Source organism: Mus musculus, chromosome 5, assembly GCF_000001635.26.
Source record: "Mus musculus strain C57BL/6J chromosome 5, GRCm38.p6 C57BL/6J".
Taxonomy (NCBI): domain Eukaryota; kingdom Metazoa; phylum Chordata; class Mammalia; order Rodentia; family Muridae; genus Mus; species Mus musculus.
In genome coordinates this window covers 118,719,358-118,737,334 of record NC_000071.6, presented here as the reverse complement: position 1 = coordinate 118,737,334, position 17,977 = coordinate 118,719,358, and the positions used below count along the sequence as shown (strand labels likewise).

Sequence of the window (17,977 nt, the reverse complement as noted above, 5' to 3'; positions counted from 1 at the left end):
GGACAAGAAAGCTTCCAAGAGCTCACTACAGGGAGGGAGCAAATGGACACCTGGAACGGGGGTCACAGGCAGGGGTGAGCGACCTTTCAGAGCCTTTGCCTCTGATTGCTGGCTAGTAGTAGGATTTACAACTTGAAAATGCCTGCAACTAAGAAGGCCAGGCAAGGTAACTATTGGAAACTCTATACACAAATTATTGACTCTAAAGCAAGAGAAAGGTCTCCAATCAAATCAATGTATTTTATTTCAAACACAGGGTAAGATTACTGTAGGGTACAGGCTGACTGGAGAAATGTGCACTATACCTCTAACATTTCCCCAAGCTCAAGAGCAGCAGCTCTACTCTGTTAACATGGAATTAAAGCAGAATTCTGAGAGTCAGAACAGTGTGCTTCAAACTATGGCAAACCAAATCAAGGCTTTAGAGAAGGAGTCTCTATCTGGGGAGATGAGGGCAGAGTGGACAGGAAGGGCTGGAAAGAAAAATTCAACAGGGAACAGTGAAACGACGTGTGTGTTTCCAGAATGGACTAACTTAATGGTGGCAAAGCCTTTAATCCCAGCAACTCTGCAGTCTCAGGAGGCAGAAGTTGGCAGATCTCTGAGTTCAAGGCCATTCTAATCTACACAGCAAGTTCCAGGGCAGTCAGGGCTACACAGTGAGACCTTTCCAAACAACAAAAAAATTACAAAAGCTGGAGAGATGCCTCAGCAGTTAAGAGCACTGGCTGCTCTTGTGGAGGACCCAGGTTCAGTTTCCAGCACCCACATGTATGGCAGCTCACAACTGTCTGTACTCCAACTTCAAGGGATCCAAGGCTTCCAAGGGTACCTGTACTGTGAGCAAGTACACAGACACACCCACACACCCACATCCATTCTCTCTCTCTCTCTCTCTCATACACTCACACAATTAAAAATAATAAAAATAAAATCATATTAAAAGTTAAGACACATAAATAAATAGCTTTGTTTTAAATTTCCTGTAAGAATCATGGTAAGTTTATTTCTGCTGAGGCCACTTGTCTCACTAATGCTATAAAAAGTTACAGCCTCGTGTTTTCAAAGCCTCCGGCACCCTGCTCACTTCCACAAAGACAAGATAGAATTTCCGTTGCCACAGGCTCACTTTAAAGTGCTCTCCACATTCTTACCATCAAATACTGCTAAGGGAGGCCTACTGTCAACGCCACCCACACTGTAGTAAATAGCCTCACCCTGCACACTTACAGAGAAGGCAGGGCTCAGGTGAGCACCTGGCAGCACATGGTGCCCACCTCTCAACTAGGAGTGCAATGCCATGAGAACAGTGCTCAGACACACGCTCTAAGAGCAGGCCCGGGCAACTGTGCACGGGGAGAAAACAGCGAGTCTGGATTCAGATGCCAGGCAGCCATGGAGCCTGGCCAGCACTTTGCTGCTCCTAGAAAAGGACATGGGCAACTCCATGCAGGACTCAAGGGCTGAGCCCTGCTACTCCTTCCTCTCGGCCTTTTCCCGCTCTCCGCCCACCTCAAACCACTGGCTTCTTTCTCAGGATCCTCCTGCCTCAGAGGATAGAGCAGAAGCCCAAGCACAGAATTAAACACTCCGAATGGTCCAACTAACATTTTGTTTTGTTTTGTTTTCCCTTAAGATTCATTCTTAGAAAAAGAAAAGATATAATTTTAAAGAAATTCATAGGCAAATGGTCTGCTCACTGTATTGATCCTTCATTGTTACATACACAAATTAGTAATATGGAATCTTTTCCTTTTACCTGTATGCACTAGCTACAAGTGGCTACTGGGAATTCAGAACACAACAGAACTGGAACAAACTGACACAAGCTGTACACACAACACACACAACTCTAGAGCGCCCCGGAAGTGCTCTATGACTTCTTGTCCTTGGCTACATTAGAAATGACATGTGATGCATTCATTAACAAAACTCCTTCCATGGGGTGTCCTAAGTAGATGTACAAGTGTTGCCCCAGTTTGCAGTGTCTTGGATTCCGTTGGGCGGTGCCCTGGCAGATGTTATATTCATAGCTCACCACAGTCAGGAAGGCAGAGCAGAGACGAAACAGGGTGTGCTGCTTGCACTGCTACAGTTGAGGAGGGAGCACTGGCTCAGCACTGTGTCTGTGTCTACGTCTGCATCTGTGTGTCTGTCTGAGTCTGTGCCTGTGCCTGTCTGTGTCGGTGTGTGTCTCTGTGTGTGTATGTGTCTGTGTCTGGCTCTGGCCCTCCTCTCCCCTCCCATTACAAATTCACTTAGGTCTTGCCTTGGATGGTGCTGGCTCTTTACCTCAGTGCTTATTTTAACTCATTACTGCAGCCTGTACTTTTAAGCATCAGATGCTGAGTCCACTCTAAAGCAATCGCCTTTTAAATAAAAATGAAAGACTAGTGCACAGTCTAAGGACCACCCTGCAGGATGGCTACAGTGAGTGGCCAGCCGTGGCTATGTCTTCATATACTGTGATGTCTCCTGCTGTATGCACTCATGAAGAAACAGAAAGGACTGTCTTATTAGTACACGTGTAAGTCCTCATCTGACCAGCCCTGTAAGTCCATGTTTCTTTCATGTTAATTAAAAACCCCTACAGTGACTGGCTGGCTATCACTATCCGTTTCCTCCCATGGCATGCTTGAGTAAGAAGCTGTGGATCCACTTACACTGTCACGATCCAATCTCTGCACGTCCCACTTCTACATCTGAGCCAGTCAGACTATATTTACGGAGTCATAAAACGTTCTGACTCGTCCTGTGACACAGCGGTTTTCCCCTCAATTTGTTCTCAATAACAGCTGAAGAGAATGAACAGGAACCACAGGGTGATGTGCAACGGCCTGTGTCTCCCTCAGGGTCTGCAGGGCCACCCTGACTTTCCTCTCACTGCGGGTCTGTTTCCTTCAGGTAAAGACTACACTACTGACCACCCCCCCCCCCGGCCCCCGCGCCCCCGTGTGCATTAGCGGCCTCAATAAGAAACCTTAAACTGCATGACAAGTCCTGACAAACACTCATTATCTGTAAGTCAATTAGAATGCTGAAAGAAGAAGAGTTTTCTGTAACTTCTCTGAAGTTAAGTGTGTTGCTTGTGACCCACTGGGAAAGTGACCTCCGACAGAACCTCCGGCCCTCGAAACTGAGTGTAAACACAAAGCAGAATGACATCAAACGAGAATGGGTTCTGTCTCTGAGCAGCTGCCTGCCTTCTCGGAAGCTCCAACGTCTTAAGTTTTAACTCTCAATGGTGACCGTGTCGGTTCAGGCTCCTGCACCTACTTGGAGGGTAAGGGCCAGCAGCTCTTCCGTCCTTCCCAGGGGGCCGCTCCTCAGTCCCAACAGTAGGCATCTTGGATGAACGTAGAGCAGGGGACACGGCCTGAAAACAAGTTGAATAGTTAGAACACTTGAAAGCGCACACCTCTGACACTTAAAAAATAAAGCAAGCACATCCTCATGACACTCCCAGAACCACTTCCAGACAGCTATGCCAGGGACAAACACAGCATCTCCAGTGAGAAGGCTAGAGAGTCTGTTTGGCACAGGCCTTCAGGCACACTGCCTCCAGGACAGGACGAGGGCAGCTGTGCCAACATGGTAGCTGGCCAGGTATTCTGGCAGTTACTGGCTGTGGGGCTGGCTCTTCCTCCATGGGAGGAGGCAACTAAAACAGTGGTCCTGTGCTCCCTCCCCAAAGCCATCGGTTTATGTCCTGTCATTCCCATTTAAAAGTTAACCTCTGTCTTCACAGAGGCAGCTCCATCTAAGAACCTCTGAATGCAGACAACTGATCAGTTATTCAAAACAAGGCAATTTCCTTACTAGAAAAGAGTACCTTTAAGATCTCAAATAGGCTGGTTACAAAATAAAGTATATCCAATAACATAAAAGAATAGATCTTGGGGCAGTTAAGACTACTGTTCCAGAGGTTCAATTCATCACATGGTGACTCACTTCTGGAGTGTCTGAAGACAGCTACAGTGTACTCATATACACTAAATAAGTAAATTTAATAAAATTTAATACATTTTCAAAAGAATAGATCTTGCAGATCTAACACCTTTTATTTATACTTCCATTATATACAGTTGAAATGTACATTTAAATTCAAACACATCTGACTGCTCAGCCAGCTGCCCACCCCCCCCCATCACTCACTAGGTAAATCAGTTTTATCAATAAATGCTGGAGGAGAAATCAAAGAATCTATTATTTCAAAGAAATAAAAATTCAATTGAAAACATCTCCTTTGTGTTTAATATTGTTTAAAGTATATTCCTCAAAGAGCCGTTTCTTTATTAAGGCCAACAGTAATGTATGACTTGTACAGGGAATGAAGCCACAGGCCCAGAGCAGACAGCTCCATCACCATCGCCGTTCACCGTGGCCAGCAACCATGCCCTGCACAGTCCACCCCAGTGCCTGCCTGCCCTTCCTGCTCCGTCTGCTTGGCTGACTGCATCACCTCCCTTCCATGCTTTACTCTCATCAGCACCAGAAGCTCCCACATGTCGGCCCTCCTGCCCACCCCCAGCTCAGCCTGTGCTCATCTTCCTGGTACTCAAAAGCGGAACTCTCCAAGGCCCAGACCAACAGCAAGGGAACAAGTCAACTCTCCTAGTCACCTCTCCTAGTTGTCTCTCCCAGTCACTGCCGTGCCCTTCTCTTCCAGGTAGCCACTGTTTGAATTAAGGCTCCTGTGCTCCAATGCAAAAATTAACAAATAAAATTCTTGTTTTCTGCAATTCGAACTTAAAAACAAGAAAGTGGCTCCACACTCAGCAGAGCTCTGGAAGTTATGGAAGGCCAAGATCCTCCTGAGCCCACCTCTGAGGGAGCAGATGGGCAAGCTGCTGGCCAGTTCCCAGTGTTAGCTGCTTCCCCTTGCTGTCCAATCAGGGCTCATTCCACACTCACTCAATGTCCCGCCCCTTCTAACCCCAGTCTCCCCCCTCTCCAGGCATTTAAATCCATTTGTCAAAGCCAATGTTACCTCCCTCATCCTCAGGAGCTATATACAGCACCAAGGGTGCATAAGATCTGTTAATTAGCCACGTCTGAGTTTAAAGTTAGAACTCTGATCCCTACTTAACCCAGAGCCTCAAGTTAAACACTGCTACCCTGCCCCCTCTGCACCAATGGTCAGCATCCTGGGACCCTGGGGTGAGGCTGACCTCACCAGTAAATACATTTATAGGCTGTCTTACCTGCTTTGTGTTTTTAGCATAAAGCCAGTAATTTAATCAAGTATGTAAATTTGTTAATTATATCAGTTATCTGTTACAAAAGAACTGATAATCAAATTGTTTGAAAAGTTTATGTAAAATAGATGGAAAGGAAGATTAAGAAAATGAAAAAATAAAATAAAATAAATGAACTAAGTTCTTTGAAAAGAATGTGTCTTATTCCGCTGTAGTATCCCTAGAGACAGCGAGTGCAAATGTTTGCCCAAGGGACAGAGATGACAAAAGGATGAGCGCATGAACTTCCTGGTTCTTAGCTCAGGTAGCTTCCGAAGACTTCTAATTCCCCCTCCCCCTGCAATCCTGCGTCTACACTCCACTTCCCAGCACAGCACTGTGACCACAAACTTGCCGCTCGGTTAGAAGGTCAAGAAAAACCTCCTCTAAGGAAAATGTATTTCCATAATATTAGGAGGGTTTATTAAAATAAATGTGGAGGATTTTAATATTTACAACTATGGAGAATAATAATGTACAACACAGAACAGCACTAGTAAAAGGCACTCAGAGGTTCCAAACAAGAGCCTTTTGAAACCATGTAGTTCCTAGAAGGAGAGTCCCGAGTTCAGTGAAGCCAACTAAGAGGAACCTACAAGAAACCAAACATGGTGGGTCTCACGGGTGCCACTACAGCAGACTCACCCCAAGCTCGTCTTCATCAGAGTTATCAAAGATGTTGTCTAAGTCGTGCAGGGAAGGTGCCAAATCTGTCACCTGGGTAAGGCTCCCAGAGCCGGCTCTGCCAGCAGCGCTGTCCTGCCGGACATCTGTGAGAGAGGAGGCAAGGACAGGGTGAGCAGGCTCCTAGCTGAGGGAGGGAGACAGGGAAGGACATGGACTGGACCTCAGTGGACAAGGTCTGCTGGGAATTCCCTATGTCCTACTTAAATTTAGACACAATTATTTCCAGATATGCTTATCAGCTTTGAAATGAACCAAAAACAATCCAAAAAAAAACTATTAAAGTTGTGATCAAATTACTGCTATAGCACTAGGAACATAATCTGAACTTGAGAGGAATTCCCTTTGCATTTTACTTTAGCAACAGTCCAAGTGAGGGAGTAACAATGTACACACCTGTTTTAGTAGCAGAACTGAAAATAGACATGGCATTTTTCCCATCAGGCACCGGCGTGGAATGACCTGGTGTAGTGACATCCTTGGTACCAAATCCATCCTCTGACTGTGTAATAAATTCAGCCAAACAAAACACATGAACAGCAACCCAAAGTGTGGGATATGAGGGAGAACACAAAGAATTAGCGCGTTGAATGGAACCTATTATGAGCAGTGTGAGAAACCATGGTCTACGCAACCAAAGGGAATCAAAGGCAGGCCCTTGCTCTGCACTGCACAGAATCGAGAACGCCCATCTCTCACAACCCTCTAGGTGTTCTTAGCGACTTGGGGGTGCTGGTGGACCTCATTAAGGACCTGTCCTGGCATCCAACGCTGTCTTCAGTAATTGTACCAATATTAAATGACAGACCAAGCCTCTGGATCTACATAGACCCTGTACATTGTCCCCTCGACTCTATTAGCCTCTTTAACTGCCATCCTTCCTACTCTCTCCAGAATGCTTCCTTTGATAGCTGACGCCGCTGGCAGGCACACCCAGCACTCAGTATCATGGCGATGGAACCTGAGCGGTTCCCACTGACAGGCTACGGCAGTGCTGATATGGAGTCAGAGAACACACAGGCACAGCTCTCAGCACAGTGAACATAAGCACTTCCTAAGAAGAGACACTGCCCTCAACACTTTTTGCTTTACATCTTAACTATTTTGGAAAATACTTTAAAAGATGTAAGCAGGGAGCACAGGCCAACGGTAATTAGCATGAGAGGAGCCATGCACGGTATAAGCTACAGCCTGGAGAACACGCAGCTTCCTTTAGGCTCGGCCGACTCCGAACACAGGTGAGCCATGACATGGAGGAACAGAATGCTGCTCCACACAGCAGTACCAAGAGCATGGGTATGAGGACAGAGCAACCAGGCAGGACTACTACCTCAGACATTCCGCCTCAGGACCCTCCTACACACACGGCAAACGCCAAACCCCATGGGCTGCGGGACTCACACTGAGGTGAATGGTACCTTGTTCTTTTTCAGGGAGTCCTTCTCCGTCCCCTGCTTGCATTTCTTATTTGCTGTGAAGATGTACTTTATGTCGCCATCCTCAAAGGTGTATGGGTCGTTGACTTCTCCCAGAGTGTCTCCAGGCTGCTGGGACAGAGGTGATGGGTCGAGGAAGGGGAGAGGCTGCACCTGAGGCTGCTCATCCTGCCAGATTTTGAACCGCTTGTTAGGTTGTGCTAAGAGTCTAAAAGGGAAAATGAGTGACAATTGAATAAGGTAAGTAAGGTGAAACTGTGTCTTTTTCAAAGCAGTATATGACTTTTACATTTCTTTTTATTGGCTCTGTGTGTGGCACATGTACCATGTGAAGGTCAGAGAGCTGACACTCTCCTTTCTGGGGATTAAAGTCAGGGTCAGGCATCACCAGTGCTTCTGTGGACTCAGCATGGTGAACGTAAAAACGTCACAGACAGAGAAAGTCTCCGTCTGCAGTGCTGGTTCTCAGTGTGCTCGCCTGCTGAGCCTTCTCCCCAGTCCAGTAGTTACCATTTAAAAGAAAGTTGAACCTCAACACTGAAAAAACTAATACATTTCCAGTATCGCGTTTTTGTTTTTCAAGATCTTAGGCATTATCAGGCAGAACTAAGGCAGCTTTGTCAGTCCACGCCCAGATCCTTCAGAAATGACAGGTCCTAGGCACACACTTCCTAGACACACACTCCCAGGACACCAGCTCTGGCTCCTCAGTCAGCAAATCAGCACAAGCATGCTTGTCGGTCACCTGCGCTGAGGCTCAGAACAGTGAGTGGCTCCAAGGCACAGAGAACACACTGTCCAGACAGAACTGGCTATGCAATATGGGAAGTCTCTTCAAGTTATACTCTGGATTAACAAACTTAACAGATAAGTGGATCCTTACTGTGGGTCCTAAAATGCCAAGCATTTAAACGCCATCACATAGCTAAGTCTCATAAAGAACAGGGGGTTTGATTTTGAGACACTCCCCGTGTGCAGAAGTCTACAGAGAGAGTGAAGACAGCAAAGACAGAACAGTGTGGGTGTGCATCCCCTTCCCTCCCACAGAGGGAGCGAGGAGAGGCTGCCCGTCCCATCCCTACCCCAGAACAGGCTCACCTTTGCAGGGCCGTGCTCTCGGGATTCAGGTCCAGGGCAGTGTCAAACCTCTCCCCCTGCAGCTCTGGAGGCCGGAACTCAGCATCCTCACTGGATGGGAGACGAAAACTCTGCCACCACCTGTCTGACGACTCGGTGTATGAAGGCCTGAGCCCACTGTACAAGGCTGTCTCACTGGCCTCTGCCATCAGAGGCAGTCTTTGGCCTACGAGGACAGTTCTGTCCTCTATAGTAGACAGCTGCTGAAGGTCTAGCCCATTTCCATAGAGGGCAGGGTTCACAGGGACAGAAGGTGGGTCCAAACTCTCTGCCTCCTGACCTCGTGGCTGAGGGCTGAGTGTGGGGGGCAGAGGGGAGATGGGGGAATGAGGAGAATCCATAGGATTCAGATTCATTTGCTTGCTTGTATTTCTGGAAGGCACGGCCATTTGCTTATCATACTTTCGAGTGTTCGACACCTCTAAGGAGGCGTCTATCCCTGCCAGCCCTAGCTTCTGCCCAGGCGCATCCTGCTCCACGCATAATTCTTCGGCCACAGAGGGCCTATGGTGAAAGGGCACCAAGGGTCTCTTTTGCAACTTGTCTCCTTTTTCTTGTCTTTCTGTGGTTTTGTGCTTGGAAGAAGCAGGGGGTGGTAAGGATGAAGATGATGGCAGTCCTGCACTGAAGCCTGGCTGAGAGATGGCGGGAGGTCGGCTGGGTCCTACTGCACACCGTTTTAACAGTTTATGCCTACAACAAGAGTTAAAGTGACGTTAACACACACCCAGTACAGATAATGGCGGGACTGTGACATCACATAGCAAGCGTCTCTCTCTGCTAAGGGGATGACTGACACCTTTGAAAGGCTCCAGAATCCAATATGCTTACAAGCACTGAGATACAAGTGCCTGACAGGAAGTCCAGAACCACTCATATATAAGGTCAAGCAGGTAAGAAGTGGACTTGATGTGAGATATAACTTCCCACCCTGCTCACCTCAAACCTTGCTAGCCCAGGAGCTACACATACCCACCCTCATGCATCTGGAGACTGGGAGAAATTCATTTTCTATATCCCGACTCTCTGACGGGAATACACGATGGCTTAAATGACTTGTAACAGTGCACACTGGAGATAAAATTGCCGTGCCCCATCCTCTGAAGATGGTGAAGCCAAGAAAAACAAGAACACCTGACAGGATTCATGGACTACTAAGTCTTGCCTCTGAGTGTGCCCGGGAAGGGACGTGAGACAACTGTCAACTTCAGACACGTGAGGACGGGCTGGAGCTCAGAGGTTGGAAATCAGAGTACATGCACATGCGTGTGAGCCCCGCGGCACCTCGTCGAGGATGTTTATCTGTCCACACTGCTTGGCAAACACAGGCCTGAGGAACGGCTTGGTCGGGATGGCTAAATGATGCCAAGTTGACTGTGCGCAGCCAAATTCCACAAAGGGTCAGCCCGCTTCTCCGTCTGTAAATTGCTCCAGGAAGACTGCACGTTCTCCAGTGGTGCAGCGGAGACTCTGAGGCCACTTGGGTGGTATTAAATTACTGCTGCACTGAACTAAATGATGCCCTCATGGACAGTAAAATGGATTTGTGTGCCACGATGGGATGGCTTAGTGGGACAGAAGAATAGCCGCCCTGTTCCATTCAGCCATTAAATAGTGAGAGGAGTAGGCCCTTCCATACGATTTGGCAATCCTACAGTACATAATCTGCAAACGCTCCACTCAAACTGTTTAAAAACTAAACAATAATAAAACAAAGCAAAAGCAAGAAGAGGCTGACTTTGAATAAGGCTATCAAGAAGAGTGAGGGCAGAGGTGTGCTCCATGCACCAAGGGCACCGCCTCAGTGAGCCCCTCTCCAGTCTTCCAGGTGCTCGGTTCTAACTTTTATACACACACATCAGGGCTTTCCCCAGAAGAGGCAGCTGCACTCATCTTCTGGCAGGGTTCTTAAACAGACTCTTCAAAGAAAGGATTTGTTGTAACTTGTGTAAGCTTCTGACACTGCCTCTTTCAGCTCCACAATGTTTAAGAGCAGGAATGCTTCTAGAACTCTAGACCCGTAAGTAGAAAAGCAAGGCCTGTCATAACTATCTGCTGAACTGGGAGATAGGTTTACCTCCCCTAAAATCCGTAAAAGCCCATGGCAGTGACATAGGTCCTGTACTACCACACAGTGGTGGTATTAACTCAATTGGGGGAAAGGGGAGGTTAGGAGCCATGCAAACACTCCAGAGACGAGCAACTGAGACACCACTATGGCTTTTGGGGTATTAGCAAACGCCTCGCCTCTAACAGTAACAAAGATCCTCCAAACAAAGGAACTCAAGAGCCCCTGGCAAAAGTCACTTCATCAAAGTTCTGTTGACTTCAACCAGCCAATGCTCATCCTGAACTCTGAATCCTGGCGATAAAACACCACTTCACAGAAGACAAGACAGAGTCCTTCCTTCCTTCCTTCCGTCCTGGAGGACGTTTAGAGGGAAGACTGAGATGAAGTGGCCTCCCCACACCCACCTGGAGCAGGAGCAGCTGACTCTTTGGGTTGGGTCCACAAAATCCCAGGCAGCAGGACTGTGAGCAGCCTCTTCTTCCCGAGTGGGCGTCGACATCTGGCTCCTCCTAGGAAGGGCAAAACAATGACTTTGTACACACAGGAGCTAACTCATTCTGCTACAAACAAAACATCTTTTCCCCCTTCAGTGTGAATCCTTTTTACATAGACATAGATCCTGCTGATAAAGGATTTCAGAGTAATGAGAAGGTACATCTGCTAGACCAGAGGCAGTTCAAGCTTATCTTACACGTACACAGACAGCACGCACGGCGATGGACAGCACCCACCCTGTTGCTGCCTTTCAGAAAGTCACTTCTGCCTACAGGAGCAAGGCCTGGGTTTAGAACCACATACTTGCATGCAAACTTGCCCACTCCCATCCTTTACACACACACACACACACACACACACACACACACACACACACACACACACAAACTATATATATGTACATACATACACACAAAGTCACTTAACATCATGTAAAACATTTTAAATTACTGTTAGAAGACATCTACAAATTATATATACTCAGTTATACTGTAAATCATCCTGGAAGCACCTACATTAAAGGCAATGTTCTAACACTTTTAATGTCATTAGTAACAAGCCACTGAAACAAGAAAAGAGGCAGTGCTCTGACTCCTCGTTCCCAGCAGCTGATGCCGCAGATACGCCAGGTGGCCCAGTGGGAATCCTTGAGACAGCCTTTTCTCCCTTCCCGGGAGCCTGGCTCCTACTTGGCCAGTAAGAGAGGGACTCGATCTGTCTGTCACAAACAGCAGAGGTGAGAGGCTGCTTTTGAGTAAAAGCGGAGGATGGTGAGAAAGAAACCCTAACTGAAATACTATCTAGGCAGTTAAGACAGAAGGAAAAGTATTTGTACTAATTATGCTGGAGGATACAATCTTTTCTAAGTGATTGGGGACAGTTTTCAAGTCTTTGACTATGATTTTCCATACAATTATTTTAGAGTTTGTCTAGTATATCTTCAGTGGCCTATTCTAGAATCAATTCATCTGAAAGTAAGTATTTAACATCAATTTGCTAAAAGCTTGATCCAAAGGGAAGCTATTGAACCCACACATAGAACTTTGAACAGTACTCTCTTAGGAGAGTTTATTTCCAAATGAAAAGTTATTAGTAAGAAGAGTACCCATATGACAGGTTGCAGAGGTGACTCAGTGTTTGAGAGTGCTTGGTCAGTACCAGAGGACCTGAGTTTGGTTCCCAGCACACATGTCTGGCGGCTCACATGTGCCAGCACCTCTTTTGGCCCCCACAGGCCCTGTTTTTAGAATAGTAATATTAGGGGCTTGAGAGATGGTTGGCAAAGGGGTTGAGAACACTGGCTGCTCTTGCAGAGGCCTCAGGGAGTTTGGTTCTCAGAACACTAGTTCATAACCATCCACAACTCTAGTTCTAAGGGATCCAATTTTCTCTGCTGACCTCTGTAAGTATCGGGCATTCAAGTGGTGCAGACATACGTATAGACAAAATACCCCCACACATATAAACGTAAAAGTAATATGTATATGTTCAGAGATAGACACACATACATACACATGCACACATAGACAAGACATGCAGACACACACATGTACACATACATGTATATCACACATTCAGAGATACACACAGACACACATGCACACATGCAAACACGATACATACAGATACACACATACCTATATGTACATACACAGATGTACACACATAAACACAATATGAAATAAAGCAGGCAGACAGAGAGAGAGAAGTCAGGACCACAGTAACGTCCAGGCGTGCACTGCTGGTGAAAGGTCAACACGACTGTCCAAGAAGTTTGTTTCCCTCTGTAACTGGGAATCACTCAGAAATATGCACAAAAAGAAGGCCAGACCCTGACTGCCACCTAACAGTCAGGGTAAACCTCTGAGCTGTCCCTGTTGGCAGATGTCACATCAACAACATATGATCAAGAACCTGAAAATTATCCACAATATCTAAATCAGGTAAAGCAATGTTCTGCTTTTTAGCATCTTTGTTTTGTATCATATTCTACTGAGCTTAAATCATACAAATGACAATTTGGAGCTCTTCGGGTTTGGTCACATAGCTGTACTTGTGACTGACTTGCCCTCTTCATCCTGCCGTCAGGGAGCTGTGACTAGTCGCATTCACAACACGTACTTAGACTGGGCTCGGCTGAGGATGCACTCCCGCCAGACTCGACGGACCATGTGACTGTGCAGTTTAGGAGGGGTCTTCCTTGATCTCTTCGGACTGTGCATAGTTGACATCCCTCCATCCTGGGAACCGAGGTGACTGGCAGCACTCTGCACACCTCCGCTCTCTCCTGGAAAGCAAGCACAATTAGTGCATGGGGACCGCCATGGGTGCTGGTGGAGCATAGGCTGCTGAGTATTGTACCTGCCAAACTCACATCTGTGAAGCTCTGTCTCCTCTCCCAGCAACAACACTATCTACAGGGATGAGAGAATCTTCCCCACAGCTCTTCCCACACACACCAACCAATACCAACACCAAGTTGTAGCCTGGGTCTGTGGGATTCTCTGTGTTTCCCCTAAGGCAATAGACATGATAAATGTGCACACCACTTGGGAAGACTTGCACAGCAACATCTCACCCCATGTAGGTGCAACCTCACTTATAAGGAAGAGATCATAATTATAATATTAAAGACGCAAACATTCATTATTTGTCCTGAGTTTAGGAACTAAACACAATCCGTATATTTGGGGGCAGATTGAGCAGCAGAGGCAGCTCTGTGCTCACTCATTTAAGCAGTTGTGTAATAAAGGCACACAGTGCACAAGCAAGAGAAAGAATTCATTGGCACACTGGTGTCTGGAACTGCTTGCCTTACTCCCAATGTGAGCTCCCTGAGCTTAGCATTAAATCACGGAAAGGGGTTGTCTCCAAGTGATGTTTGCCTCAAGTGTGTCCAGTACCTATTCTTTCTGGCCACACCCACTGTGATGGTACGTGTTGACAGAAGCTCTTACCATTCCCATTTCAGACACTGGCCAGTCTAAAGGCAATGTCTAGTTAACTCCATGGCTCTCTCTTATTTGACTTAATAAATATACTATCATATAAACTAAAACTGACAAAAATTTAAAATATTCAAAATACTGACAGATAGGGTCTTTGATGATTACTACAAAAAATAAAGAAGTATTTTCTTTTCCAATTTACTTATAATAAAAATCAATCAATGGCAAACTGTTTCTGGAAGAGACACGTCAACGACCTGCTCTGGGCAAGAACGATCTGACCCATAAATGGTGCACATAAAACACTCTCACCTAATCTACACCCAGCTTCCTGACACCGTAAGCGTCTCTGAACTACGGACACCACCACACAACTGCTGGTGGATTTCCAACCAGAACGGGCTAACTCCAGCCAGGAGTGTTAATACAGGAGCCCTGTCACTCAACAAAGTGAATCAAACTGTTTGTTCTCCATTCAAGCAATCTCTCCATTTGGAGGACTGGGGGGGGGGGGGGGGGGCGCCTGTGGCTGCTTATTTCAGAAAGCAGATCAGTAGAGACTCAGTGTCACACTAATCTAACACTCTCTTACAATGGAGAGAGAATCACTGCATACTTGTCCTTGGGTAGCAACTGTCAGCTAGGCAAGGTTCCAACTCTCCCTGGTCCAAGGCTTCTGATGGTTAACTCTGACTGTCCATTTGACTGGACTAGGAAACACCTCCAGGGCATCATGTCTGTAAGGCACCTCAAGAGACACAGTTCCTCTGACTAAATCAAAGGATGAACCCTTCCGAGTTCACTGAGCAGTGGTAAAAGGGCCGGTGGGACCTGCTGGAGAAAGCAAGACCCTAGGGAACATGCCCTCAGGACTGCAGCCTGGCCCTGGTCACCTGCTCTGTGCTCTTTACTCTGTATCCAACAAGAGACTGAGAATTGCCTCCCACATCTTCCCACTCCCATACTGCTCCATCTGAATGCATGCAGCCGAGCAACAGTGGGCTCCCTCTGTAACTGGGAGTCAGACAAATCCTCTTCCCCCACGGGCGTCTCAGGCATCTGGCCACTGAGGCACAAAGTTCACATCGTATTTGCCACTGTTGTTTATATAAAAGACCAGGAACAGGCTACTCATATATAGTTTCCTGTTCATGTGCAGAAACATGGACATGACGTGTGACAGGGTAATTGTGTGTGCAGAAATAAGGAATGCACCAACACAATCCATGGACTAGAGACTAAGTTGGCACAGGCACAACTCTGAGATACAGCCACTCAGCCTTCTCACACTACCCCTTGGCCCAGCTCCACCACTTCATCAGGGATTCTGCAATGCTGATGGTGGTCCGGGAATCCTCCTTCCTAGGGGCACACTGGGTCGCACTCACCTATAACCACCTGCTCTGGGGAGGTGGGAGGCGTCAGAGGCATCCCACAGTTACTGGGGTCTTTCACACTACCAAGCCCCTGCTGTGCAACTGTGCCGTGCCCACTCTGAGGAACTGGGATGTCATTCTGAGAGACCAACACGAAAGCCGAAGGGTAGACCATCCGGACGCCACCTGTGAGGAGAGATGACAGACAGCAAGGATCAGGCTGAGACACTGACTCAGTGAGCAGGTCACACAGAGAAGAGGAAGTCCTGCACAAGCACACCTGCTTGAACATGTGTGCCAGAGTCACCATGACAGCACAAGGGACAGGAAGCAGGGGCCATTGGAGTTAAAACACAATTCCCCAGGCAAACACTTTCTTACCAACAATGACTTCAACTGCCACCGGGAAGTCGTCGTCATACCCCAGCTCAGCCTCTTCTCGAGGCTCCTCCCTCTTCCTCAGCACCATCGGGTAGAAACAGTGCCATTCCTCAATCAGCTTGCGGGCGGCCGGGTCAGACATCTTGTATGCATGCCCTGTTAGTGTGCCATTTAAGCCGTAAGGACTCACCAGTACTACGGAAAGGAGAGACAGGTATCACATATAATCCTAGCTATTTGGTCATTTTAGGTTAAAAGAGAGCACTACACTTCATGCCCTTTGATTTATATCCTAAGTCTTTCACAGTGTGGTTTCAAAATTTACTTTAGAATTATTTATATGTATTTTAATTACATCAATTTTCTAAAATATCAAGTTGGGATACCATTACACTTTTAATTCTATCATTATATACTTTATAAATCAACTACACATTAAAATTCATGACTATGTATGGATAATGGCTGATCAACATGGGCATGGACCCAGGCCTATATGGCACTCAGCACTGATGTGGATCCTGAGAACCCTACACATGCAATAATCAGAGTATAATAGGTAATATAGAGTATATAATAACAACAATAAACGCCTACTAGCAGATCTTAATGCCCAGAGCATGACGTGCATCTTCAGGGATGCATGATGAGCATGCTCAGGCCGTGTGAACTCCAGTATGGAGCTGACACTAGTTCTGCTTCCTGCAGTCTTTGAAGCCAAGGTTGTTTTGGTGGAGTTAGAAGCAAGCTAGGCTACCATGGCACTTACACTGTGGCCCTGTGAACAAGTCTTCGGAATAATCCTTTCTAGGGGACTAGACAACTCAGAGTGGGAAGTGCCCCATTTCCCTGTAGCTTTGTGTGTGCACTGCATGTATGTGTGCAGTCTACGTGCACACATGTGTGTGCCTGTGAGTCTGGAGACCAGGATTAATGTCAGAGGTCTTCCTCTCTGCATCTTTGTCTTTTAAATTAATTTGTGTGTCCAAATATGGAGGTAAGAGGACGGTCTGCAGAAGTCTGTTCTAGCACTTGAGTGCTTATCTGGGGAAACTTCCCCGCTGGGCCACCTTCCTGGAGCTCCACCATTGCAGGAGAGACAAGGTGTCTCACAGAATACAAAGCCCACAGACCTGGCTAGACTGCCCGCTGGCCAGAAAGCCCCAGGAATTTGCCAGGCTCAGAGCCCCAGAACTGAGGACATAGGTTATGTCATATCCAGCTCTGACCTGATGCTGGAAAACAAACTTAGGCTCTGATGCTGGGGAGCAAGCACTGCACTAACTGAGCCAATCTCCCCCGCCTCCCTTTTGGCTTTCTGAGACAAATCTCACATAGCCAAAGTTATCTCTAATCCACTCTGACCTGGAATTCTCTATCCTCCTAAAACGGAGAGAACTGGCATGCACCCCCACACCTGGCTTCAGGTGGTTTTTCGTTTTTTTTTTTTTTTTTCTTTTATCAACTTTAAAAACATTTAGAGAATGTCTCTATTGGAGTTTATTTATTTCCCATATTACTGCGTTATATAAAGACACTCTCTTTCAAGTGTAGCGCCAGTTTTACAGCAGCTGGGTAATGTATTCCACGGGGGCAGAGAGACAGAGCTGACTTAAAGCACGTGCTCTCTAGGGACCTTTACTCCCAGCACACTCTCTCTCCATCCAACCTCCGAGGTTAGAGCTACTTCTCTTCTCTAGCGACCTTTATCTTCATAAAGGCTTTTCAGTGAGAACACTGGAGATGACACCAGGCGTTCCTCCACATTTCAAACTCAAACACAGTATTTAAACAAATCTGACCATTGGCACTAGCACATGCTGTATGGCGCCTTAGTTTGTGTTTTGAGAATTGGGTTGTTTTAAATTTTACATGAATTTTATACTTGTTTGTTTTGGGGTATGTGTGCATGTGTGTAGTTTTTCAAGACAAGAGTTTCTCTGTGTAGTTCTGGCTGTCTTGGAACTCAGAAATCCACTGGCCTCTGCCTCCTGAGTCCTGAGGTTAATGGCATACCACCACTGCCCTGTCCGGCTGCCTGGCTTTTATAGTCTAGCAGAATGTAAACAATGATGACAAGGGGTGGCAGGCCTATCTCTTGGTAAGACTGAGAACTAGGTAGAAGAATCCAAGGTCTCTCTCCACTTAAGGTGGACTTATCTTCACAACTTAAGGTGAACCTATCTTTATTATTTCTTTAATAGATGAGAAC

The 17,977-nt window shown here is 46.7% G+C and overlaps 1 protein-coding gene across 6 annotated transcripts in view; it reads right to left on the bottom strand.

Moving 5' to 3' along the window:
* Positions 1 to 17,977, bottom strand: part of Med13l (mediator complex subunit 13-like) — a 205,109-nt gene that overhangs the window by 28,104 nt on the left and 159,028 nt on the right. For all 6 annotated transcript variants that reach the window (XM_011248248.3, XM_030254882.1, NM_001347445.1 and 3 more), the window contains 9 exons: positions 15,766 to 15,960; positions 15,397 to 15,570; positions 13,182 to 13,347; positions 10,970 to 11,074; positions 8,456 to 9,187; positions 7,340 to 7,565; positions 6,318 to 6,423; positions 5,883 to 6,007; positions 3,277 to 3,376 (listed from right to left, as the gene is read on the bottom strand). In XM_011248248.3, coding sequence (XP_011246550.1) covers positions 3,277 to 3,376; positions 5,883 to 6,007; positions 6,318 to 6,423; positions 7,340 to 7,565; positions 8,456 to 9,187; positions 10,970 to 11,074; positions 13,182 to 13,347; positions 15,397 to 15,570; positions 15,766 to 15,960 — 1,929 coding nt within the window. The remainder of the gene's footprint in view (positions 1 to 3,276; positions 3,377 to 5,882; positions 6,008 to 6,317; positions 6,424 to 7,339; positions 7,566 to 8,455; positions 9,188 to 10,969; positions 11,075 to 13,181; positions 13,348 to 15,396; positions 15,571 to 15,765; positions 15,961 to 17,977) is intronic.